This window comes from Haliaeetus leucocephalus, unplaced genomic scaffold (assembly GCF_000737465.1).
Source record: "Haliaeetus leucocephalus isolate CR32 unplaced genomic scaffold, Haliaeetus_leucocephalus-4.0 Scaffold147, whole genome shotgun sequence".
Taxonomy (NCBI): Eukaryota; Metazoa; Chordata; class Aves; order Accipitriformes; family Accipitridae; genus Haliaeetus; species Haliaeetus leucocephalus.
In genome coordinates this window covers 1109812-1136635 of record NW_010972583.1, presented here as the reverse complement: position 1 = coordinate 1136635, position 26824 = coordinate 1109812, and the positions used below count along the sequence as shown (strand labels likewise).

General features: G+C 43.2%; 1 protein-coding gene across 1 annotated transcript in view; it reads right to left on the bottom strand.

Annotated features, from left to right (window-relative positions):
* The window catches only part of NEGR1 (neuronal growth regulator 1), a 292805-nt gene that overhangs the window by 38446 nt on the left and 227535 nt on the right, over positions 1 to 26824 (bottom strand). The window contains exons 5-6 of the mRNA XM_010561496.1: positions 23550 to 23670; positions 17960 to 18111 (exon numbers count right to left, since the gene is read on the bottom strand). Of these exons, the coding sequence (XP_010559798.1) occupies positions 17960 to 18111; positions 23550 to 23670 (273 nt within the window). The remainder of the gene's footprint in view (positions 1 to 17959; positions 18112 to 23549; positions 23671 to 26824) is intronic.

Here is a 26824-nt window from a genome sequence, read left to right as displayed (position 1 = left end):
TGAAAAGTTATGATTAAATATTCATATTTACTATAGAATGGCATTTACATACACTGTGTAAGAGAAAGCACAACATTTATTATAGGATGGGGGTAGCTGCTTACTCAACATCAGTAACAGCCTATCTAATGAGAGTTCAAATTCTAGATCTGAGAAAGTGTCAAAACATGATGCTACCAGACTAGCACACTTACAGATCATAAGGAGAGTATTTTCTAACAAGACAATACAAAAATCTTGTTTCATTTCAGTCTGCATCAGTAAAATTGTTGGATTTTTCTGTAATGATATTTAGACTTCCTATGTATTGGAGGAATCAATAACTGGTACAAAATACAACTGACAATTAAATACAAACACATTAATTAATTTAACCCCCCCCCCAACTACTTTTATTTATGACCTTTGATAATTAACCAGGCTTATTTAATCTAATCTCCCCTGGGCTTTATCAGCTATATTGAAGATTAATGATTTATTTTGAAATAAAGGTCCTTAAGCCTAGGTAAGCCAGAGACTGTTTGAGTACAAGGGTAAATAGAAAAACATATTTAATAATAAATCTTTTGGATGGAAAGTGGATTGGGTGGAGACGTGACCTTAATTTATTCTGTGTCTTTTACTCACCATTAATATTTTGCAATTGCAATTTGAGGTCTTTTACAGGTTTGAGTTATTACACCTTAATTGCCTAGTTATGGTTTATTTTATTTAAATGGTTTGTTCTTTTATTACAGGATGATAAGTATTTAATAGTTCAACGTCTATGAGGCAATAAAAAAAATAATTATTAACCTTGAGTCTGAGACCTGAAATTGCCAGGTAGTTTATTCACTCCATCCTTCAGCAATCCTCACTGCCCTACACCTACAGTAGTTTGGTTTGCTTCATAGCAGTTTTTCAATAAATATTCAAATATTTTGAGGCCTGTAAAAAAACACGTTAATGACACCTTTTAGTGTATTCTTGTAAATCCATTTCTGTGGAGTACCAGGCCTGAGCACCACACGTGTTCTTAGCTGGCAAACAAAAAGTAATGGGATGAATTTAAAGTTTTACCTAAAATTCAAATGGACTTTGATTTTCTTATGAAAAAATCGAAGATAGATACTAAAATAACACATTGTTTTAGTTCTGGAGTCTACTAAAGTTTTTTTTAAAAATTTATTTACTTTTTAATAAGTTCCAGAATGAATCATCATACTTTATGTCAGAGGAACTATTTTATAGTGTGAAAAAAAAATGTTTTAAATTTAATTTGACTAGGGGGGTTGTGAACCACTAACAAGCAAAACTCCTATTTCCATTAAGAACATTCAAAATAATATTTGAAATAAAGATCATTCATTTGATATCCTTGCCACAAAGAGCATGCAGTTTCCATCCCCAACTACCACAACGATTTTGCATCTATGACATGTTGGTATATGCTCAAGGCTTTACCCGTGCTTTAAGGAATTTAATAAATCAGGGAAACTTATCCTGAGCAATGGGATTTTGGCCAAAGCACCCATTCATATTGCAGTCTACTTTTTGAGTATCGCAAAAATATACCCACTAGTCTACAGTCCCATCACTAGTGCATCTTTGCACTAGTATTTGCAAGCACTGAACTATTCAAAAATGAAAAAGTGCAACAAATTTCAAGGAACAAAAATAAATTTGAACAATGAAATCTGTACAGATTTCAGAATGGACCTCAGCACCTGCAGCCTTCAGCAGTCCCACGCAACGTGTGGCTGAAGAAACTCCTGCAAAGCGGGTCTAAGAGAAAAACGTAAAACAAACGGTGCAAAGGGTCGCTTACATCAGGACAGGAAAAAGTATTCATTCATTAATTGCAAAGAAAATACGGTTACGGGTAGTTTGGAGGTGGCGAAGGTTACGTGTAGAGAGAAGCCAATAAAAGGCAAAGAACTCCCAAACCAATAGAAATATTTTGTTTTATGGCGGGTCCCACGCACGCCCCGGGCGCGGAGGGCTCCCCGCAGCCTTCTGAATGACCTGTGCCGGGGGAAGAGGCGCAACTCAGCAAATACATCCCCCGAGAGAGAAGTGATGCTCTGGATTTAAAGAGAGGGAAAGGAACCAGCAGCTGCTGTCAGTTGGGGGCTCTGCTTTCCTGCCGAAATGCCACGGAGATCAAAACGGTCCGGCCACCCCCGTATTAGGGACATGCTACTTACTCCATCTAAAGCCACATAAGGATGTTTTTTTTCCAAAGAAACTGAGGCCCCTTCAGATGCAGAGAGAAACCTAGGGACACCCATGGCAGTTTATGAAATATAACAATAACTTTTGCAAACGAAGAACACCTCAGACATCACTTTTGCATTCTAAGAAGATACATCAATAGGGCTCATTTGATGTCAAATCGAAAAGCGTTTCTCCCAGCACTGTGTATCCAGTTACAAGACACTGTTGAGTATTATCAAAAATAAAACATAATAAAAGGCACAACCAGTTTGCAATCTCTGTTGAGGACCTGCATTTATGAAGTCTTCCACATGGTTTACAATTTGTTTTCCTATAACTTTTATCAGAAAAGCACTATTGAGGATACGATTTATGAAATTCCCTTCCCCTGCACACTTGAAGCATCTCAATTTCTCAATAAGCGGCTGCAGCCAGACCCACGGCAGACTGTCTGCCAAAAAGGAAAAGAAGCCGCCGTTGTTTTAACCACGATCAGTTAAGGGAAATTTTTTGAAAGTGTCCTGTTGTAATCTAACCTGTCCTTGAGTTGCCTCACCATCCATTTCAACTGTTATGTTGTGGTTTGCCCGTCAATCCATAAATGTAAGCATCTACCATGGTCCCCTCTACGCGACACGCAGGCTCCCTGCAAAGCAGAGAGCACACCTGAATGTCAAGGGATCATCAGTCAGCACACAGGAACTCGTCATGGAGATTCTTGTAAAAGAAAAAAGCCTTAAAAATAAATTGCATGTTTTTAATTAAAATGAATGGAGGAAGAAGAATGCCTTTTTTCATGGAAGAGAAAAAAGAACATTTTAGGAGTTTTCTGAAAGTGGTCTCTAAATGCTTACTCAACCCTTCCCAGCCTGTTGCTCTCCTACACCAAGTTTATAGCACAGAGCTGCATAACTGAATTGCGAAATGGACAAAGAAAACACAGACAACCCATTTGTCGGGGTGCTACACTGAATATGACCTCCTGTTGCTGTCAAAGGTCTAACGAGGCTGCTAATGAGTCTGTCCCTTTCCTGGTGCCGTGTCACCTGTGTGCTGTCTGTGCCTTAGGCAACAAAACCAGGGTGAAGCAAATAGAGAAAACTATTGAATTTCTATTTCCTATCAACATTTTTGTCTACATCACAAAAGTTACATGAAATACAATGTTTTTATTTAGTTGTTCAAGTTACAGTATTATAAAGGATAAACAATATTTGCTCATTACTCCTCATTTCCTATTTCAGATTTTCCAGAAAAAACTGCTGCTTTAATGATTTTTACAGCTGTTGAGACCATAACAAAATGAAGAAAAAGTGACAAAATAGTCTGCATCCTTTTAGCTTGGTCTTTCATTCATATGTATAAATAGGAAGCTCATGAATAATGTAGATCTAGAAATCTGTTAGCATTTTTGCTGTTCAGAAACATATGATTAGCATTGCTCTGACTCCCAATAATTATATTCTTGTTCTCAGAGGTCATTCTTTACATCTGCACAACTGTCGCTATATTTCTGGAAGTAAATAAGGCAAAATATACATTAGAGATGCAATACGACGCATGCCACGGCAGTACCTCCTTCCTGGGTGTACAGCGGTATGCCTGTGACTGCTAATACTGTTAAACAAATGTTTTTGCCAGGTTCACGATAACAGGCAGGTTTGTTAATTTTCTCCCACTGCTGAACATGCACAACTCCAAGAAACATAGCCTGGGTGCAGGGCAATCTTCCAGGAGACACCTTCCTCTCCCACACAGCCCTGCAGCCCAGTTAAACCCTCTCCCAGCACCAGCATGTTTTCGTTCATCCCGCGCAAGGCCGGAGTATATCGTTAAGCCATGCTTTGGCTTCTCTTGGAAAGGCCAAGTGACATATAAAAATGCTTCTGCTTGCTAGCTGACTGCACTTTACCTGGAGGTTGAAAAAAGGCAGACTTGTTTTCTTTCTGGCACGCAGTGGAAGCTACATGCAGTCTGTAGGAGAGAGAGCTGACCTCAATATTTAAGACCTTTGATCAATATGCCCAGCAGCATTTGCTCCGACACATGCACATTTGATCTGGGCTGTATTAAAGATCTGTGGGCTAGAAACACTATAAAATGTTGTGCTCTGTAACCAGCAAGAGTAATTCTAATTTTTTCCAGTTTTTTCCACGGGATAACTTGCCACACCAAATTATACTTACATGATAAAGCTGTTTTTTTTCTATAAAGCTCTGCACACACAGAAATGCCAATTCCACTATTCTGGTGCAGTCAGAGGTACCGCTCAGCCACACACATACTAAAATTGCATCATGCATTTATGCTTTGGCTAACATGAATAGTTCATTTCGTTGCAGCAGAACACAATTTCTGAATAAATATTATTAACGTGGGGTCAGACAGGGAGTCCACCTGTAAGGATGCAAGTCCCGGTACACGGGAGCCACGTTTCTGCCCGTTCTCCTTTCACTGACTCAGAGCAGTGACTTGGGGCCGGGACCCCCATGTCCCACAGGGCTGCCTTGGGCAAAGGAAAAGTCCCAACAGTAGCGGGCAGCTGGGCAACTCATCGCCCTGTTTATCAGAAAACAGGGGAATCTGGCTGAGTTACAATGGAGCGGCAGCTTGGATGCAGGGACCCGACTGGGAAGAGTTCGTACCAACTTCAGGTACCTAACCAAAATGCTGAAGTTTGTAGTCGGTATCTGGGCCAACAGACAGTACCTGTGCCATCAGGGTCCATCACGCCCTGGGTCAGCCTGTAGAGATGCTCCCCCTGAGCGGGGGGAGCCTGGGCTCCTGACCCAACCACCGCCAGGTCAACCTCCTGTAGGGTTTCCCGGGTGAAAGTCTTCTCCTGCTGCTTGCGGCTCTGGGAATACGGGCATAGCCAACTCTTCCCAGAATAGCAGTCTCGTTCTCGTTTATAGCCATTCTTGCCCGATCTATGCATTACTGCTGTGTTTAGAGTAAGCATCCCCACCTCTGCAATCCTCGTACGTATATAACACATGCCTAGAAGAACTAGATGCTGTTCAACTGCTCTGATATTTGCTTTCACTGGCACAGCAATTTGTGAATAAGTTATTTAATAATTACTGTGTAATTATAGTTCTGCTGATCCCTGATGAACTGAAATCCACAGACAATGCCTATCAAATGAATCATTACAAATCTTTATAAATTACATGGTGAAATGTGCCAATGTCATGATGAAATTCATAAAAAGTCTACAATTTCTGTAAAAGGAGACTTAATTAAGCTGGAGTTATGGCTGCTCATCTCTATCCAGAGTTAAAGAAGGAGCACATTATAAGATTTGACTTTGAACTTTCCAAGAGAAATAGTGCCACATAATGCTACAAGTCAGAGAAAAAAAGAGGAACAACACAACAGTGAACCTTAATGTGAATTATTCCAGTTACAAATGAATCATAGAGAAGTACAACTGTTTTTCATTTGGTACAGATGTGTGTTGGAAAATAGGTAGAACAGGAGACAAACAGTGCCTGGCTAATCTATAGAACAAGTCATTGTGCAAACACTCAGAAGAAGGAAATGCATTTATTGCCTGGGGAGCTATTAAAAACTAAGATCAAGGAACAGAAATCTGCTGCAAATAGCCTACAAGAAAACAGAGGCTCCAAGCACACCATCAGTGGGTTAAAATAAACAACAAATGTGCTTCTCAAAGGATTCACTTATCTTCTGCAAGGGATTTAGATATATCAGGCTGCGATAGCTGTTGTCAGACCCGGTAACTTTTTCCCGGTCAAGGTAGTGAAATTTAAAATATTAGATTACCTATTATTTACATATTGGGATCCTGCCTCAGGAGATTACACCCAAATCAAGGATGACTCCCTGCCAAGGTCAGAGGCAGACTGGCTTTTCTGCTGCTGCTTCCAATGCAGAATCAGCACAACTCATTAAGGTAAGTGTTCTGCTACAGCTTAGAATCTTATTGCACGGATGAACTACTATTAGCATATTATAAACGTACTATTAGCATACAAGAACTGAACATATTATTTCTAGAAATAGAAATATCTTCTCCATCCTTCTGGATACCAAATTCACCTAAACCTGGCAGAGGTAACCCTGGACTGGCCCCAGCTCCTCCTGCAGTCCCGCCTCAGCACCAAGGATTCCTGCCCTGACCCTCTCGACATCAGCCTTTCACTGCTTTAGTAACATGCACAACAAACTGGCTACTTCTAATGTGTTGAGAATGAAACAAATCTTCACATGCAAAAAAAGACAAACAGGACTTCTTTCTGGAATGCAAAACAATAAAAATCACCTTGTAGAAATCTAGAAGCACGAGTAGCTAGAAAGGGGACATTAGGTAGGGTTAGACCCAGGCCAATTGTTTTCATCAATGCCAACCACATACCCCACTTGCTAAACAGGATAAACTCAAACCAGCACTAAATCCCTGGGTGAAATTGGGTTTTGTTCAGCTTTGCAGTACAGAGTTCATTGGAACAGCGGAAAGGGAATTTTACACCAAGAGCCACATCTTCTTTTTTGACTTTTTTTTGTATGGCGACCTGAGGCTTTTGGTTCATATCTTTAAATGCCGAGGACAAAATCCCTTTGATAAACTCACCGAGATTCATTGCAGAAATAATTTCAGTTGCTTGCCCCACCGCTCTCTGTTGAAGACTGCTGCAGAACCCACCTGTTCTAAGGGTTAGAAATCCTCCTCTCAGCCTGGATTTATGCATGACAAATTCACACCCATTCATTTTTGGACCAGCTTCATCCCTTAGCCTAAGCCGTTATTCTCCCAAGCAGCGCTTTATTGCGTTGATTTACGTGTAGAAACAACTCTCTCCCAGCCTTTGCTTTGCTCGACTGGTACCGCGCAACTGTTTATTCAAGGAGCAATTTCCTTTCACTCTGTCCTCCCACAGCCAGGCGCCAGTTCCAAAAAACCCTGGGCAAACCCAGAAAGAATTAGGAGTCGTTAAGAGCTCTGTAATGAGCTCCAGCCAGAGCTCCTTCCCGTTCTGCTGTGCCGGGGCAGCTGCAGCTCCGGCTGGCGTCAGACCGAGGAGACAGGGTCAGACATGCCACGCTCCTCCTTGCTCCCCTCCTTCCGAAATGACAGTGTCAGTAACTACGGACATGCTAGGAGAAAACATGGGAAAGTATTTTTAAGTTCAAGAAAAGTCCCAGGCACTCTGGGAAAAACTTTTTATAAATGGAGGAATGATGGTTCCAGTCCCTGGACTGGGAATTTCATTTAAAGTAATGCAAATTTTGCAGGGTATTTTCTATAACAACTATTAACAATGACCGTAAAGAGCTGAACTACCTTTCTCACTTGCATTGACACTTGCATGTCCTGGACATGATGATCTATCTGCTCAGGTTGCACACTAAACTGTGGAACAATATTTACAGAACCCAGGAGCAGTTTCAGCAGCTGCTGGTTGAGAGTAAATGCTGAAAGGTCAAGAGGTTTGCAAACAAAAATGGACTGGCTGCAAAATTCTGTAGTAGGAAACCATGTGTCTGATGGGCGACATACTGAAATTCAGACAGGACGATGACAAGCAGTGCAGGGAAACTTTAATCCTTTTTTCACATTGCATCCTAATTTAGAAATCTGTGTTCAGGGAAAGCATTGTGTTATCTTGCAAAAAGTGCTATTTTGCTTCAAAATATCAACCACTTAGTCATTAATTTAAAAGTACTTTTTTAAACCAGCCATACTTTATACAATATACTGCTCTGATATTAGCAGGAATCTATTTTTTAAACTCAGCTCTAAATTAAGAAGAACGGTGAATTACCTCGTTGAAGACAAAATGCACAGAACTACCTTTAGCTGTAAAATCATAGTTTGAAAAACATTAACGTCTCTATTGATTTCGATAAAACATCCTGACTCCAAAGTTAGTTTCTCCAGTCTGACAGACATTTTCTGATATACTTGCAGCACCCTGGAAAGCTCAGCAATAGCATTAGCAAAGAAAAGGGACCGGTACCTGATGTACATTTTATTGGCTAAATAAAAACGGCTGTACGTGACTGCTATATTGTGATGGGCCTTAGTTTGCTTTGTGGTTACTTCATGAGATTTATTGCTTTCTTCCTAACATCCCCAGTAATTTAAACATTTTATTCTTTTTCTCAGAATAGCATTTTAACTGAGTAAATTAACAGAATTGAAATTACCAAGTTCTCAGGTTTGTGTTTTATCTTTGAATAAAGTTAGTAAATCTAAATATTGCCTAGTTTAAAAAACTGAATATCTTTTTACAGACCGATTTATAAGAAAAGGTCTATAACAGCAACAGCACCTCACTCCACAGTAAAACTTAGATTACGGTTAGAGATGCTTCATAGCAGAACATTTTAAAGTCAAGATACCAGCTTTGTTACTTGTGATAATATGTGTGGAAAAAAAGTACATTTCTGAAAAATTAATCATATGTCTTTTTCACTAAGTATTTCTAATACTGCAAGCAATATCTAAGCATCCGATGCTAATGTTTTTCGCCTGAGGTTTGGAAAAGCCCTGGGAAGAATAAGCTTTTATACTCAATTTATTATTTAAAATCCAGTCAAAATCTCAACATATAAACCTGTAGGTGGAATTAAAGATAACGTTGAGTTCTCTATTTTAGATGCTTATTGAAATGCCTCAGCATTTTGTTAATTATGTGATTCAGTACAGAGGTTAATTAGTGTTTATAGTGTGGGCTCGCTGAAAAAGCTCTCATTTTTAAATCTCCAAATCTATTTTTAGCTTTCTTACAGCCAAAAAAAGAAATCTTTTTTTCTCTCCAATTTTCTTCAGTTCACAAACTGTTCAGATCCGTAAGAACATGTAGCAGCTCTCAGGAAAATGTAAATAGAAGCTGTGGAGACCATCTCTATTTTTTTATATAATCTCTAAATTAGAGGACACTTGACAGGATAGAAGCACACATGCTTTTCAGATAAACATTGTTTGGTTTCAAGCAACTGCTTTTGTTAAATAACCTAGAATTTATTTGGTAAATTATGTCAGTTATGGCATTTTCCAACCTGTTGGACTATTTGCTTAAATACTGAAGTCTTGGGTATATAATCTATTCTATCATCTTCATGAAAATTCTTGATATCCTTGATCAATAGCTAATTCCTTTTTAAAGCTCCATGAGCTTTGGTCTCAACAACTTGTTATGAAAATAAGTTCTACACTTAATAATATTTTAATGAAGAAATGCTTTGCATTAAATTTAAAATTTGCCACTGATTAGTGTAAGTGAAAGCTCTCTTGGGCTTGTTTTATGAGAAAACTTCCTAATACACCTTCTCTAGACTAGCCAATATTTCAATAAGCCCCTTTTCCTTTAGAAGAAAGACAGTAATCATCTTTAATCTCTTGACATGGGAATTTTTTCATTTTTTGTTTCCTATCACCCCCTTATGAACCTCCCCCTTCATTCTGCAAAGTTTTTGAGGCCAAGGCTGAAGTCTGCGTTCCAGATGGAGTTGTAAAATATATTTATATCATCACATTATAGCACTTCTAGTTTTCATCCCATTTGTTATGCATGGTATTTTTGGATTTTCAGTTTTTCTAAAAAGTTCAATTTACTTCAAGGTATTCTACCCCCTGAAAAGAAACACAATTTCAAGAAAAGCTCTGACCACCGGTGCTCCTCACACTGGTCAGGGCAGGGGCAGCCGCTGCCTTCAGCAGCACACTATAAATAAGTTCCACAGATGACCTTGAATGTTTTAGGTATCGGTTAATTATGATGATCAAGATGAACATTTAGACATGCTTCAACCTCTCTGACTTATCCACTTCAGTAAGAATATGTGTCTAAACATTGTTAGCTATGGTTATAATTGCACAATTTGAGAATATAAACACGTAACGAAACAGAACATAAAGGCAACTTCGGTAAGGATCCATAGCAAAGATCATTGGGGTTTTTGGGTTTTTTTTTGTTTTCCCCTCAAACACAGATACGCTCTCAGGCCTTTAAAGTTTCTTCTAAATGTCGAGGAGAAACACATGTTACTGGCCTTGCTCAGACAGGTTATTTCTACCTCATCCCATCTCAGTCACTTATTGTCATATAATTCATGATAAAGCTCAAGCTGGAAAACGGATTTAGAGAAAATTTCTCCTTAACTCTCAGTAATTGCTACCTGGAGCAGCGCTTGGCATCCATATGGAAGGATCTCAAACCTAGCATCTAACAGAATTATTACAACTTACATAAATGGAGGATTTGGCCATTTATCTCACTCTGTATGAATGTATGACTTTAAGGTGCTGAGTTTTTAACTCTGCCGGGCTCCTTGTCTCAGCAATATCTCATGAAATTAGTCCCCCAGGTGCACTTGTGATGCAAAGAAAACTCTCTGTTTTAGTCGTGTGCTGTTCAGCTGTGTTGTGAGCTGTTCAGCCTCATTGTACATCTGCATTTCACCCTGTGCGAGAACAGGGAGAGAAGAAAGGTTTTTACCTTGCCTATGAATGCCATTGGGGATGGTTTAAAGTTTTCAGAGAGTTGTTTTCCCTTGGGAACATGACCACTCAATTAAAACGCCCTGGATGAATACACCTTGATCTTTAAGAAAGGTCCCTGAGGAACCGACTCCCAGATTTATAATCCTGCTTCTCTAATTCCCTGAATTTCAGCACACCGATCAGGAGCTGGGTGTCTGTCCCAGTCTCCATCTCCAGGACAGGTCCTTTCCGTGACGGATCACCACTCCCGCAGCAGCCGGTCCTATTAGGCCAACTTGGACGTGGTAAGCAAAACCAAGGACTTAGACCAGAAACGCCATCAGTGAAAAAGAGAGCACACACACGGCTGGGGAGGAAGCAAAATCACCTTCAGCCCATAACAGAAGAGGTATACCACAGACCTTCTGAGCTTCCAGACGGGACAATGCATCAAGCAAAGATTGTCTTTGCCTTTATAAAGGGTATACCATGAAACCCTACAGGTGCAGACCTGGGTCCCTCGCAGCCGGTCAGAAACCGTAAGAAAGCACGATGGCTCAGACGTGTGACGACTGCTTTACAAATGATTTGGAAGTTCCCAGGATGGATTTTACATCTGCTCCCTGTCCATCAACCCCTTCTGAGACACGGAGGGAGAGACCTTCCCTGCATGCTCAGCAGGAGCAGGTCAGGGCAATGACTGCACCCCCGGGGGCAGGACTGGAAGGGATGCCCCCCGTGAAAAGTTAGGTTCATGGCACCAGTTCTCTGCACACTGATGTCTACAGGAGACTTTGGGCTTAATCCAAACCTTATTAAATCAATAAATGTCTTTTGACTGACTGCAGCAGTCTTTGAAAAGGCTCCTAATGTGTACAGGAATTTTCATTTAATTTTTTTTATGTATATATCTATATACTTCTTTTTTTTTTGGTGCAGACCAGCCCGCCTGGCTGAGACTATGCAAATTGAAGTTTGATTTGCTTTGCAGGCTGGTATTTGAGAGACAAAACAGTAAAATCTTTCTTAGGTAATTGCACAACAGCTGAAACTGTGGACACAAAGGGAATTTCCCTGAAGAGTGTATTGCTTTCTAGAAATGTCAAATTCGGTAGGCCAGGCAAAGCTATTGAGCTAAAACTTAGCAGAAACCTGTCACATATGCAAATACCCTAAAATACGATTTCTCAGTCAATAAAACAAAACTGCCGAGTTTAACGATGACACCAAACTATCTGAACAGAAGACGACCCAAGCAGTCCTTGCAGGATAACTAAAAGCTCTGTAAATCACTGATAATAAGGACCGCCTCCGGCAGCACCAGCGTCGCACCTGGGTAATGTGGGAGAACTCCCACAGGAGGGCTGGAGCTCAGCCCCAGGGAGAGGGGAGCACGGCCAGCAACGCAGCCCAGACCTTGTCCGCATCAGGAGAACTTTATTCCAGGCAGAATAACAAATGCTCATCCTGAAGGGGGTCTTGGGCTGCAGCCGGGGCCACGCACCGCGCATGAGGGGAGCGCGGCACACCAAGCGCCTGACAGACGAACCGGACCCGCGGCACTGATGACACGAGCGGTGCAGCCGCTGCCACCGAGTCCCTGCAGCACACGCGCAGCTGCACAGCGCCTTTGCTCGAAGCACAGCTCCAGAGAGGCTGAGTTTAACAACTTCACGTCCCAGCTCCCAGACGTGTTGGGGCGAGGAGGAAAGGGGCGAGGAAAGGAAGCGAGCTTGCTAAAGCAGGCATAAGTGCGTGCAGAAACCTTTAAGGTTTAAGAAGAGTCACTTCAGGAACATGACCGCAGCCTCGGCATCAGACAACATTAAATCACTGTTGCAAAACGGCAAGGGAAGGGTACCTGTCGCAGCAGCAAGCCTGCTTGGCCACCCTGTCCCCACTATTATTGACGACAGTAGTGCAGACACACGTGTGCTTTGGTACATGAAGTTACTGATTTTGGGTCATTCCCTTGCTCGTTTCAGGAGCAGCTTTTATGGACTTGGAGCCAGTTACTGTGCCATGGCACTGCTCTTCCGTCCCTCTGCCCAGATCACATTTCTTCTTACTCCTCAGAAACCCTGCTCTCTCTTCTTCCCCTGGTGACTATGACGGGGGGAAAACAGGCTTCATCTGCAGTAAGAAAATGTTTGGTTTAAATACGAAGGAAAAGCTACTAATGTGGGAAAGCAGCATGTCTATAAAATGACGGCAATGGTGGAGGGTCACTATGGATCAAGGGGAGCAAGTCCAACAACCGCCAGGAAGGATGACCAGCATCACGAGCATGCCCTCGGTCAGATGACTGAGGTGATCTCCAAAGTCCCCTTAAGCCTAGTTTTTCTTTGATTTTCATGACTTGGCACTGCTAGGAAATGACCATGGGAAGTGGTTGCCTGTCCCCATATTTCGAAGATGTGTCATGGCAAGGCCATTATACCACTTCGCAGATACCCTCAATACCTCTGTGTCTTTGACGTTCCAGTAGATGTAGCCAACGCCACGCTAACTACACATAGTGCCACTGAGGAACATGCATATTATTACATGTTATGTGCAATTTACAATAAGTTAATTTAAATTTTTGGAAGAATATTGATTTTTTTTTGCATTTCAGATGTGAAACCCAATGTATTAAAAATATTAATACAGCAGTTTAATCAGGAATCTCTATGTAGGAACCAGGACACAATGCAATCAACACATATAAATTGAGGGCACGGTCTGGCACTTCCTGGAACGTAGAAATGTTTGAGACAAGATTATAAGCATGTTGCACTAACCATAAGTTCACAGTTGGATGCTTATGCAATAAAGTAGGTCTGTTTAGCTGCAGCAATTAAATTAGCACAGAAAATACTACCACATCTCTCTCACACCTTGCTGTGTTCCTTCTCCTTCCAAATGTCACTACTGACCTTTTCTGCAGCTCTTCACAATTGTTTGTGTTTTTGAATAATTACTGACAATATATCTAAGATTTCTGTATAAACCTGAACATCAGTAACACCTGTGGATCATACAACCAGCCATTTAAAGGAAGTAATCTCTTTGGCAGCTGTTAGTAATGGACATGGATGATTCCTCTGTATTACAAGTTTTCTTAAGAAAGGTACCACTTGCCTGACAAGTTATTTATAGCATTCCTAAAAATACTAGGGAATGTGCAGGAGGTGCTCTTTAGAAAATAAAAATAATACCTTTACTTAAGAATAAACACACACATACCTACTAGAGAAGTAATGATTATTTCCATCTTCTGCGAGGTGATGGCTGACATGAATCCAGACTTTTGTGGATGACATATCTTCAGGGGACACACAGAGATCACACACGTAGTGGTGAATTTAATGCCTTTATGAACAGTCTCTTAACTAGATTTATCGTTTCTATAGATATATAGATTAAATCTACATGCAGATTAAAACCGCAGCATTTCAACCGCTGCTCAGTTTCCTGCCCTAATTCAACGAGCGCTCAGGCAGAGATGAGGACAGTTGTGCCTGCCGGGCTCGCAGAGGTGTGGGGTTGGCATTGCACCCCTGACCGAGCCAGGATGCTAAAACGATGCACCCTACAACCCGACTTACACAGCCTGGACCTTTGGTGCCACGGAGCAGAGCTGAGAGCCCAGTGCTCGGCCCAAGATCTCCGGCAGCTCATCAAGGGTTTGTGGTGGGACCATCTCACCCCACGTCCCGCTGCGGGGAGCAGGGGCTGACCAACGGCTCCTCCTTTATCCTCGCAGATGAAAGGTAGGAAAAACCTTCTGCCACGACTCAGCTTTGGTAAGAGGAAGTAAGAAATCCACTACCAACCATGGCTTCTGGCCGGGAAAGCACAAGGACAGGAGACATCTCGGTAAGGACGTTGCTGCTTTAGCAGCAATAGAGACCATCTCAGTTTTGCCTGCTTGAGAAAAACGGTCGAATAAACCTACCTCGGTGCTAATGGTTAATGATAACTCCCTCCCCTCACAATGGCCTTGCAAATTTGTTTGTAGGAAAATGCCTTTTGTCTTGAATTAAGATTGTGCTAATTTAAGAGCAAAATCTGCTTAATTAAAAAAGGGCAATTCCATTCCCTGTTGGCTCCTCGCCCCTGAAGATGGAACCTCTTACCCTGGGTACACACCGTAACACCTCATCTCCTGGGTTTAATGAATCAGCAAATCCATGCTTTATTTACAGGGAAGGACTACATTCTTCTTCTTCTTAAGTACCCGAAATTCTGGGAAAAGCCAGCAGAGGCAGTGCTAAACATCTGATCAATTAGGCCCGTAGATGGCAGGATGGGACTGTCCAACAAGCACTCCTCACGCGGGTGCTCTGGGAGGATCACGTACTTCATACACTTACCCACAAAACACAACACATTTGGATGATACAGAGGACTTAGCCATGAATAATTAGTAAATTGCCATTCATTATTAATTTATTGGAACCACTGCTTCTCTGTATTTTTCCCGCAAGGCTCAGTCTTTCTATTTTACAGCTGCTGAATTTATTATTAATAGCTAGATCTTAGACATGGCCAACAAGTCTTCCGTTAGGGGTATGATAAATTTCCTTACGTTCACAGGATCTGGGATGCTCGTAACTCCCCAGACGTGAGGTTCTTCTGCAAACTGATCTGGCTATCTGTCCCCGGGACAGAAGCGGCTCTGGGTGACCTTCTGCTGGGCGTCCCCAGCTCACAGCAGCGGTAGGGTTGTCCTCTGGCCACGGATGATCAGCCATACCCCAGACAAGTTCTCCTCCTACCCCATCCACCCCGCAGGCACTGTCAGGTACAGGTCCATTCATCTACCCTCTCCCTTCCTCAATCCACGTCGCAGCCACACAAAGTCAGCTTTTACCTTGTCCTGACATCCCTTTACCCACTTCATGACTTTCTATTAGCTCAAGGTTGCCTTTATGGATCACAGAAAGCCAGGGCCCTCTCTGTAGTAGAAGAAATAATCCTTTTTCTGGCACCCTTGAGTTTTATATCTGTACAAGGATGCAGACACCAATAACGGAGAATATTCTTAGCTCTGTCCCTGAGAAAGACTCCCAGCTGTGCACAGCTACAATATCATTTATATATTATACGGGGATGTGCAAATAAAGAAAATACAGTTTTTCTAACTCTACTATACGCATTTTTCTTAAAAAAACCCAACAGCAGAGAGAAACAGCCAATTAGCAATTACTTAGCAATATTGGGCAAGGTGCCAATACCTAACAGCAGAGGTGTGCAGGCATCCACGCTCAGGATTTGAAGCGCTCCCGCTGTAGCTGCGCGTTGTGACAGCGTTTTGATAAAAACCCCCGTGTCTTTGCACACCTGTTGTGATAGTGCACGGGAATGCAGCGGGGCACATGGCGGGGCTCCCGAATCGCGGCCGTTACTGGCAGCTGTGCTAATGATGCTATTCCGACCACTCCGCATCTCGGACCGTATTGCACCAATGCAATTAACAGTTTAAAATACACACTGAAATAAGACATCAACATCTAATTTTTAACATTTGTCAAGTAACATGATGATCAAATTATACTTAACCCTGCATTTGACTATCAAATGTTGCAGCCAACCATTAACTGCTAACACTTCCCCCACACATACCTGAACCAGCGCATATGTTCAGCTATCATTGCCAACAAAATAAAATGTAAGTAGTGTTTCACAAGAGAAAATTGTCTCTGAAGGATTAAGGAGTCCGTACTTAAGTTGCTACCCTGTGATGGTCTGTTATGTTTTTGTTTTTTTTTTTAAAGTGATACTCTTTCTAGATAACATTAATGCAGACTATGTGCAAGGAAAATACTCCACCAAATGATCTTCATTCCCAACTGAAATCTAGATCACCACCTTTTGGAAACCTCTCCTTGTTTTGATTTGATCCAAAAAATGATAGTATAAAATAAGACATGTCATCCTGAAGTCAAACCTCTGGGCTAACATCACTCCCATATTCCATTCTGTGAGGTCAGGATCAGACCCAGTTTTCAGTATTTTCTCTCACACTGTTCTGCTTCACACATCCCATCTCTTCCCTGACGGAGAACACCTATTTTTATGATTTGTAACAACGTACTTGGTACTTATATGACATTTTCAACCTCTGCATCTCAAAGTGCTTTTTAAGGGTGGCTACATGGTATCTCAACAATACAAAACTGATAAAATCCTGGCAGCAGCTAAGAGAGATTCAGCTCTGCTCTGTTCAAAATTAAACCAAACCTTCATTTTACCTTCTCTGAATGGCAAATACACCAAATACTATCTGCTTCTGGCATAATATTCCTTTGTTTTCACTTCTTGCATTTTCTGTTTAAAATAAGCGTAACATTGTTTCCACTTTGTTAATGATTTTTCAAATATTAAATAAAATGGCAGCAAAGGCTTCCTGCTGTTTTCTGCTTATTATGTCTCTTCTGCAGTAATTTAGAATACCCTGACAATACATATCATATAGAAAGTATATTCAGAAGGAAGTTTCACTGCTAGAAGGCAATAACCCTAGGATTTAAGCAACTGAAAATCCACATTTCCACTCAATAAGTAATCTCTTTATGTAGAGAAAAGTGTGTAGTATATATTCTAAGTTTTGTCTTTCAGTTTTATCACTATTGCAACAGATTAGCACCAAAGTTCAACTACGAACATCTTTGGATGCCACTAACAGATGGCTAGATATTCAACAAATGTGAAATACTACAAATTCACAGATAAAAATATCTTTCAAGCAGGACATTTGAGACCCATTTTAGGTAACCTTCATGCTAAAAATCTCAATGCTTTGCTTTACCTATTACAACGCTTATTGTCTTTTCCAAAAGATTTAACTTCGAGTCCTCCGCAACATCACCATACCAGAGGCCACGACCGACAAACTGACCTGGGAGCAGGGCTCTGGCACACCCCAGTTATTCAGCTCAGTATACTCCTTGAAACTTGCTGGAAAAGTTTTTGTTTACAGTGGTACCTTAGGGATCTGTTATTGCTATTCTGAGCAGGAAGATTCTGTAACGCTAATTCTGCCTCTATACCACGATGGCGGGTTGTGTTTAGTTGTGGGGTTTTTGTAGATTCATAACTCATTGATACCCCCAAAATGTACCTTCACTTTCAGAACAGAAACCCATCTGCAGTACAGAAAAAATAACCAGGTGTATTATTTCCCAGTACTGAGGAACGCAATGGTATTTATACGCCTTGCAAAGGAACCAGGGGAAAAAAGCACACTACTATTTTTTGGCTTTTGAATCCATGTATGTGGAAACAAACAACCATGAACATTTGCCACATGTCCACGTTACTTACGGTTGAGAGGCAGGCTGGCATTGGTCGTCCCTAGCTTGTTGGCAGCGACACATGTATAGTTGCCAAAATGCTCTTCTGTCACATTGGTAACAGTAAGAAGTGATCTTGTACTATAATTTTTAATAGTAATTCCTTGTTGACCATTGATCAGTCTAGAAAGCAAAAAGAAAATTTCTGTAACTCATATACCATAAGCAATAATTTTTTTTTTCTTTCTTTACAGGCATAACTGGTAGCACAGAAAGCTGTTTGCAAGCTGCCAATGTAGTCTGTCGAGCAAAATTATCATAGCACCAGATCAGAGAAGCCATGGGCAACACTGGAGTTGTGGGGTGTTGAGGGGAACAGTTTCTGCCTCTGCGTCCTACAGTCAAAAGAAAATGAAGACCGACACCTGTGGCCTGCCTGGCCACAGGACAGGATATAAACTCTCAGATGGGGAGCTTAGATTTTAAATTGGGCAAACCCAACTAAAAATGTAAATACCCTATTTGGGGCAGAAAAGTATCATGCTAAGTCTTTCAGAGTGTTTTTTCAGACTCTGGAGATTGCTTGTGTCCTCACACACCTCCAGCTGACGGCAGGTGGGGATGAGGCAGCCAGAAATGCAACTACGCAGGGTCGTGACCACAGTTTATTTTACAGGCCCCTACAGTTACAAATTAGACTGGCAATTAGCAAAGGTGTGCTACAGCAGCACCGCATCCTGAGACAGCAACCTGAACAGAACCCAGGTAATGAAGCGTAGGAAAAAGCCAAACCAGGGCTCTTTTCCCCCAGCTCTGTTTCCCTGGCTTTGAGCTTCCCACCCCAAATTTCATAGGAACTCTGCAGGTCTTCTGACGTTGCTTCCAAAGCCATGTCAGAAGCACCCCTGCTGCACTGGGGCAAAGAAAGATGACTGATTTAAATGTTGCTGTTGTAGGCAAACCACATCTGGTCAAACAAGGAGATGAGACGGGTAACCACATTATTAAAATACTAGCTACAGTTGATTAGTCATAATTCCTTATATTTCACATGAGGAGCAGAGTTCCAGATTAAGTATACAATTTTTGTTTGAGATATTGAAAGATACAATCATATATCCTGGGAATGAATGCAATCTTTTAGCATTCTGTCTAAACAATCTCTTAGCATTCCGTCTAAAACATTTCAAGTCTACCATTAATTCCACTTCTGCATATTGTGGGCTGAATACTTCTCATCAGTACAGGAGTGCCTCTGCTCCCATTTAATCACTACATGCTGGTGGGCAGTCAGGGGGTTTCTCTTCCCTGTGCGGTCTGTGCTGCTGTGAAGGACTCTGGTCTGCTCTGCGCAGCCCATTGTCCGGGACAGGACATAGCACATCCCATGGACACACGCGGTTTCGCGAGAAACATAAAAAAATGGGATTGAAACGCCTGGTTTGGGGTGAACGCTGCAGTCAGAAGATTCATCTTTCCTCCAGACTCGTGAAAGTCAGAAGCTTGTCCTTTCAACCTACGCACGTGCTTCTGCAGGCGGATGTTCTCCTCCTAAAACTGCCGATGCCTGTCCCTCCTCTTTCGGCCTCTCCCGCGTAAAAACCCGAGAGCCTCCTCCGCTCCAAAACACACACCCCCTGCTATGACTCTCCCCTGCCAGCACACGAAGCTGGTGACGGCATTACCGGCGCGGCAGCAGCGGGTGCCGTGGAGGTGATGCTCGGCGGGCAGAGCAGGCAGGCGTCCGGCAGCTCACCCCAGGTCCTCGCTCCAGCCCCAGGGCAGACGCTTCCCTCGGGATGCCCCTTCCCAGCGGAGAGGCCACAGCCTCCCTCCCTTCCCGATGCCTTTCAGGATTTGAACCCCCCCGTCCCCTCTCCTGCCCCTGTCCCGGGGACCTCGGCATACCGGAGCGATGGCTCCGCTTCCACCCACAGCTTATTTCTACCAGCCGTTTCCGAGCCACCTCCATCCTTTTGGCCCATAACTACAGCTTGAACTACAGCATTTCTATGTTACGGCTGTAAGGTTTTAACTCCTTTTTTTTTTTTCCCCAGACAACAATGGGGCGTTGGGGTTTCTGCCGTCCCCATGCCCCATCAGAGGCGATGTTCGTACCAAAAATTAACTGTGTCTGCTTGATGAGTGCGATCTGCTGCCTTCCCCAGGCTGCCAAAAGGACGAGCGCTGGGGGTGCCAGCTCAGACCCCTTCCCCTCTCCCTCTCGCCCTCCTCCCTCTCCCTCCGCTCCCGCCAGTGCTGCTTGCACAGCATCACCTTCCCTCCACGTCCCTGCTAGGAACTGGCTGACACTGGGGGGCCAGAACTGGAAGTGGAGTAAATGGAATCGGACAGATATGCATATCAATAAGCTACGTAATCAACAGACCGAGGAGTTGGCATTAGTTAGCATAAACTCAGCAGTTTTGAGGATTTCCATTTGCAGTTTTAAGAACCAGATGCTTTTACTTTTAAATTAATTACTCCCGTGTGCTGCTCTGCCTGGCTTATTGACTGAGCACAGCGTTCATTACTCGTCTGGGTTTTACCAAGTTACTTCTCGGGCTGGAACAGCATTTTAAGCTGTGTGCAGCCACCCTACACTTTTCTTCACCTCGCTGCTTTGTACCACTGGTTATAAAGGGAAGAGTGATCTCCGTTTTATTCCAGAGAACATGCCTACGCATCCGAAGAAGATCATGCATCAGTGCCAGCCCCGAGGGGTACCTACCTTTGGTTTCATTTTTGAATACCTTCACACTATTATAATATATTAAGCCATTATAATGAGTTTTGTTATTTCAAACGTAAGTCTTGTTTGCTTTGTCAAGGATAAGGGAATTAATATTTTTAGATAGGTGACTTTTGGGCTTCTTCCCTGTGGCTGTTTAATGTCTGAGATCTAATTCCTGCGTAACCCTGAAACATAACATACTTGAACAGTTGTGAATTTCAGAAACCAGGACTCAGCACAGTGAAGCCATTCTCCTCTCTGCAGGGAATCCTTCTACAGTTTCAGAAGCCATACACTTTTACAATTTGAAGATGCTTTTGCTAACTTTTCCCCCAAATTTCCAGTCCTTTCCCAGCTCACCCCACCCTCCCTGTCTCAGGGTACCCTCACCTCAGGGTCCGTGCACCACCGGACAGCTCTCGCGTGGAGTTCAAAGCGCCGCTTTTGACAGATAAAGTGCTATATGGTCTGAAACCTGCCTGTGAGACCTCTTCTCGCCTTTCCCCACTACAACAGGAGGCGTTCAGCCTGCCTCTCCCTGCCCTGGAAAGCCACCCAGCCTCCCGTCAGCAGCAGCTCTCCGGCTTTGGGCTCCTCGCTCCTTGCGCTTGGCCAGGGAAGAATATTGCAAAGCACGCTTGTGCACCAGCGCTTACGGGGAGTTAACGAATGGCGACTCTTGTGAGCTTGGTGATTAGGTAGAATTAGTCCTGCAAGCTCTCTGCCTTGAAAGACCAGCAGTTTTAACTGGATGTAGTCTGCGACTGCTTTTATGTTTAGTTTTAATGGCTGTTTTATGATGAGATGATCCCTGGAGTCTGGAAACTGTGGGTTTGGATTTACATTAATCTAAGTAACAACGATACAGTTTACAGGCCCAAAAGGCTTGTTTCAGATGCTGAACATACACTTAGGGTTTCAGATCTAACTCCCACTGTTCATTTATTCAACAATTCATCCAGATCCACAAAAAAAAAAGTTCCAATCCAAGACTCGCTGAAGAAAATGGGATTCTCTCTATTCTATTAGCAGAAAATATAGCAGGGTGGGCACTCCCAGTATATAAATTTAGTCTTGTAGTGTATCTGCAAATTATCTGCAGGATAATGTACATGCTACTCTGAACTACCTATGAGAGCTGACTCTTCTCAGTTTTGCATTAAAACAATGACTGAGCTGCCCAAAGCTCATTCTGTGCTGGCTTTCCACCATCCGGAGGTAAAGGGGAAATACTGGAAGAAAAAAACCAATGTCTATGTATTTTCCTCTTTCCTGCAAGTGGTGGAGGTTCAGGGATCGCCAGTACCTTTGTAGTCATACATGTCTAGCCTATCTGCCAACAACAGTTTAACAAAAAAAGGATGGACCATTACATCTAACATAACACTTGAGCAGTAAGACACGACAGGACAGTACATTTCTTGCTCATTACAGCAAGCCTCAGCTGACACACCAACTGAGACAGGAAACAGAAGGCACAACTTTGGTGCCCTGAAATGCTCTGCTCAGTCTTTCCTGCTGCTGCTGTGGCACTGAAGGTGCTCATGAAGAAAGGAATTGGTCAATGTTATAAATAGAAAGGCGATTATCACACTGGAAACGGCTAATTGAATCCAGAGTGCTAAAACCTGTGCTACAATACTTTCTACGTAAAGTATGTTTCTGCTGCAACTCCCCCCAACATGTATACAATTTAATATGCATCTCTGGAAACAGGATGCAGACAAATTTTGCTGACAGAAGAAAAACATTTACTGTTACATATAGTAAAGATCAATTATATTGTTTTAGAGGATGCTTCAGGATACGGTCAAAGTGCAATAGTTATGACTGCTCCGAAAAGTCACGAAGGAAGATGAGCAGCTAATGCTCCTGAGGGGGAGCAGCTGGCCAGTAAGAAATGAGCTGACAGATGGCTTTCTATGAAAAATGGTCATTAATATTCTCATGTCAACTCCCAGGTTTAATGGGATGTTCAAGCTGAGAAACCCAACGGTTGGAAGCCAGGAAATTCCAGAAGCTAGGGACAGCCGCTTGCAAGGGACATTATCTGCTTGCTTTTGCGCCAATACGCAATCCTAACAAAAATAAGCTTTTAGGTAAGCTAAGAGCTGTAAAACAAAATTTCCTATTAAAAGAGAAAAATATCTACCTGTTTAATGAACTGCTTTTTAAAATGAAGATGACCCTACAGAGATGCCTGCTACCATTACATAGCACTAAGGACCTGAAAGGGAAGCTGACTGTAAACAAAAGCAAAGCACACAGCCAGTTTTTAGGGTTCGAGCAGGGCGCGCTCCCCTGAGCCCCTCTCGGATGCCGTGACGTGCAGCAGCTCTGCTCAAGTCTGTGGACTATAAACCCGTGGCCTAGACCGCTAATGGCACAACTGGGTGAAAATTCATACTCATTAAGGTTTGGTTGAAAGTCTTGCTCGTGAAACAACCTTTTCACCCACAAAACCCTCAGTGGGGAACCTATGGTGATGAATTTAAAAACCAAAGAAATCCTTTTAGTAGACTTTTTCAGTGCCTGTCTGGTTATTACAGTTAAAAGGCTGTAATTACTAAAGCATGTTTAAACGTTAGGCTCATTATTGCAATTATCACTATCACAGCCCAGCCACCGCCAGCCTGCTTACGCCTCGCTTTCGAGCGCAGAAACCACAACCGCAGGGAAACCGAGGCGCTCCCCCAAAAGCCGCGCGGCACGGCCGTCGGCAGCCGACGCCTCCGAGCGCCCGAGCTCTTTAAAGCTCGGCATTAATTCCAGGACAGCCTGCCGGACTTGTCACCACGGGGCACAACCCCAGCCCGGCGGTCTCCTCTCTCTTCCACCCGGGTCACCCCCAGCGGCACGAGGGGGTCGGCGAGGGCCAGCTACTTACTTCCTCTCTCCTTTGTACCACTCAAAGACCGGGGCAGGAACGCCTGCACCTTCGCACCGTATCAGTCCGTTCCCTCCAAGCATCACACCGCTGGATTTAAGTTCCTGAATTGTGGGGGCAACTGAAAAAAAAGAATTGTAAAATGGATATTTGCATCTAGATACGCAAACTGTTTAAACGCCGCTTTTCTTCAGCACGCTCTACGTTACTCTCAGCCTGGTGCGTGTTTTCCAGCTTGATTCACATTCAATCACGTTTTCTTCCAGCAGTGTAAAAATTATCCCACATAGCAGATTCTGATATATATTCTGTGTATCTGCTGTAAAAAACACAACTGAGACATGAAGAGATATCAATCCCATATTGAAAAAAGCTGTTTTTCCAACTCAGTTACTCAACACAAAGTATAACTACTTATAAGCATTAGCTTCGTACAAGATGTATTTAGAACCTGAGAATTGGAAAAAAAGGCACATGAAGCCTCAACACCGGTGCTGGCTGAGAGGCCGCGGGGTCCCGCTGGGCTCGCCTGGGGAGGGGTACGGCAGCGCCCAGGGTCCCGAGCAAAGACAGGGCCAGCACCGCTTTTCTTCTGCATCGTGTCTTCTGCAAATGCCCCATAAACCCCAGAGGCTTAGGTGGCCTTTGAGATCTCGTTTTGCATATTAAAAGAACAACAAACTTACCTTGGCAATTACGAGCCAACTGTAAATGCCATATAACAGCATGACTTTTCCAGTATTACACTGGATATAGATTTGTTTTAGTAAATATACTTTGTCTTTTTAAATAGTAAACATTGTAAATAGCAATAAACGTTTTAAGCTAAGAACTACAAACAGGTACAAATAAAGAAAAAAAGCGATTGTCAGTTTTTCTAGTTGCCAGCGAAGGGCCACCGTAAGCTGAAAATAAAACACAACAAATTCCTCAGGAAAGAGATTATCAAAGGAAAGGCTGAACAATTGCCTTCTCCCTGGAATTTCTTTTACATTTTCTGTTTTTAAACAGTAATTTATGTGCATCATAAAACCACTATAAAAACCAAAACACAGAACTTATAAATAAAAATCTGTTTATTTTTTCCCAAGCAGTTTTCCAGATGTTGCTTTAAGGTGTTTATGTACATGTAAAATGCTGACTGCCTCTTGTCTGCTTCTTTCACCATCTCATCCATCGCTCAGCACGCCACTTTGAGACCGTAAGCCTTTACGGGAACCAGCCACACCAAAGAAGCGCCAGATATACCAAAGGGCAGGGTGACACCAGGTTCGCCGCGCAGGCGGGTCAGCTCCATGGCACACCTCATCGCACACCCGTCCTTCACCAGCACCGTCCACGGCTGCTTTTCCAGCCGCGAGGACATTGCACAGAGTCCTGCTGTCACAGCCCAGGGAAAGCAAACGCGCGCTCTTAGCACTTACACCCAAGTCTTGATGTTTAACAAAACCGGGTGAGTGCGTTTCGGGTAGGATTAAACAGAACTGGTTCTCTGTCGCCTATCACTCACGTCCTAACCCAAGTCAGGCAGACAGACTACAATTTCCCACAGCCGGCAAACACACCCTCTGCCTTCAACTTTCTCTTCCCAATGGTAACATCAAACCCATCCATAAATTCATTAACTTTCAACCAGTAACATTAAAATTTCAAGTGGATAATAAACGTATAATCAATTTGCATGACTACCTCTCCATAATCTGCATAGGGGGGAAAAAAAAAAAAAATCAGATTTTTTTTGTTACTCCATAAAAATAACAGGAACATATAAAGCTTACTCCTCCCTGAGAAATGAAGCAGTTCGTGCAGTTGAGGCTTTTAAAAAAATAACTTTGAGTGAGACTGATCGCTTGAAGAGCTGTGAATTGGTCACATTTTGCCTTTGCTCCTACAGCATCAGCAGCTACTTGGAGCACCACAAAGCTCATAGCTCAGCTTGTGCTTCTGAAGCATTCAAAAGAATAACAACTGAAAATGTCCAAGATGAACCACACAAAAGCAAAACTTGTGCGAGACAAACCATACAAAAGCATCACTTGAATGATGGAAGACAATGAAAGTCTATCGCATGGGCACACGATCGATGGAGGTTGCCGAAAGCGGGTCTATGGCTGGGAGGAGGTCTACCTCTCCCACAGGGTTTCCATCCGCCCGGGGACCAGGGACCACCTGCCAGGGCTCCCACCACTTCCGTCAAGTTGTACGAGAGACGTGAACACTTGCAGCAGAACCCCCAGGACATTTCTCCACCGCTAGTTCACCTGCGGCCGGTGGGTTTGCGGCTGGTCCCAAGGTGCTGCTGAGCTCCTGGGGAGCACCCCCAGACCCCCAGCATTCAGAGAAATACCAGCTCGCTTCCCCATTTACCTGTCTGACGCTGTGGTTCTGGACTGCTGGGGCACCTGGTCCACCCGCCTGCCCAAGGCAGAGCCAGCCCAACCCAGGTGGTCCCGATGGACCCCTCCATCCTCAGGGATCCAGAGCTCTAGGGAGAGCCACAGCCTGCCTGGACCAACATGCACCAGCACTTACTCATCCGTGTAGTTACAGGTACGCACCTTGCTGTGGTTTTAAACCATTACTTATTTTGTCCCTGGTGATATAAAGAGTAGGTCTAAATTTCTTTTTGAAGAAAGCTTTTACCCATTTAAAGACTTGTGCGCTCATTCTCTCAGTCCTTGTTTGTCTAAACAAACAGTCTAAAAGAAACTCGGTTCATCCTCCCTCATTTCAGACATCACATTTCCCCCCAAACGTGCGTGGTTTTTGTGGTGCCTGGAAGCCCTCCAGCTCACCCACACTTTGCTCGAGCGAGCGTGCCCACCACGAGGTGCAGTACTGCCAGGGAGACGTTGCCAAGTGGAACGGCATCGTCCGCACACGATGACACCCACCCACTGATGACTGAACACGGCGTTCCTTTCCCCATCGCCCCTTGGGATTTCTGTGGCATTAGCCCAATTACCCATCTTACACCTGCGCAAGCCCTCACCTGCGGGCGGATGCCACCCCACGCTTCTCCTTTACTGATCACCTTTTATTTTTGTTGCAGCTCTCCTGTGCGTCGAGACAACCTCCAGCCGTGCCTGCTGCGCAGGCAGTCTCCTGGCAGTGCTGGGAAACCTGCCCTAGGGAGGGATGGAGATTTGCTGCACACCTGGAATAAACTGAACATGGCAGGCATAAGTAGATATAATCTACTTTTGGGGACACCGGAGAGAAATTCTGGGAGAGGTACCAGAATAACGCACTGGAGCCGTACATTGGGCAAGCTT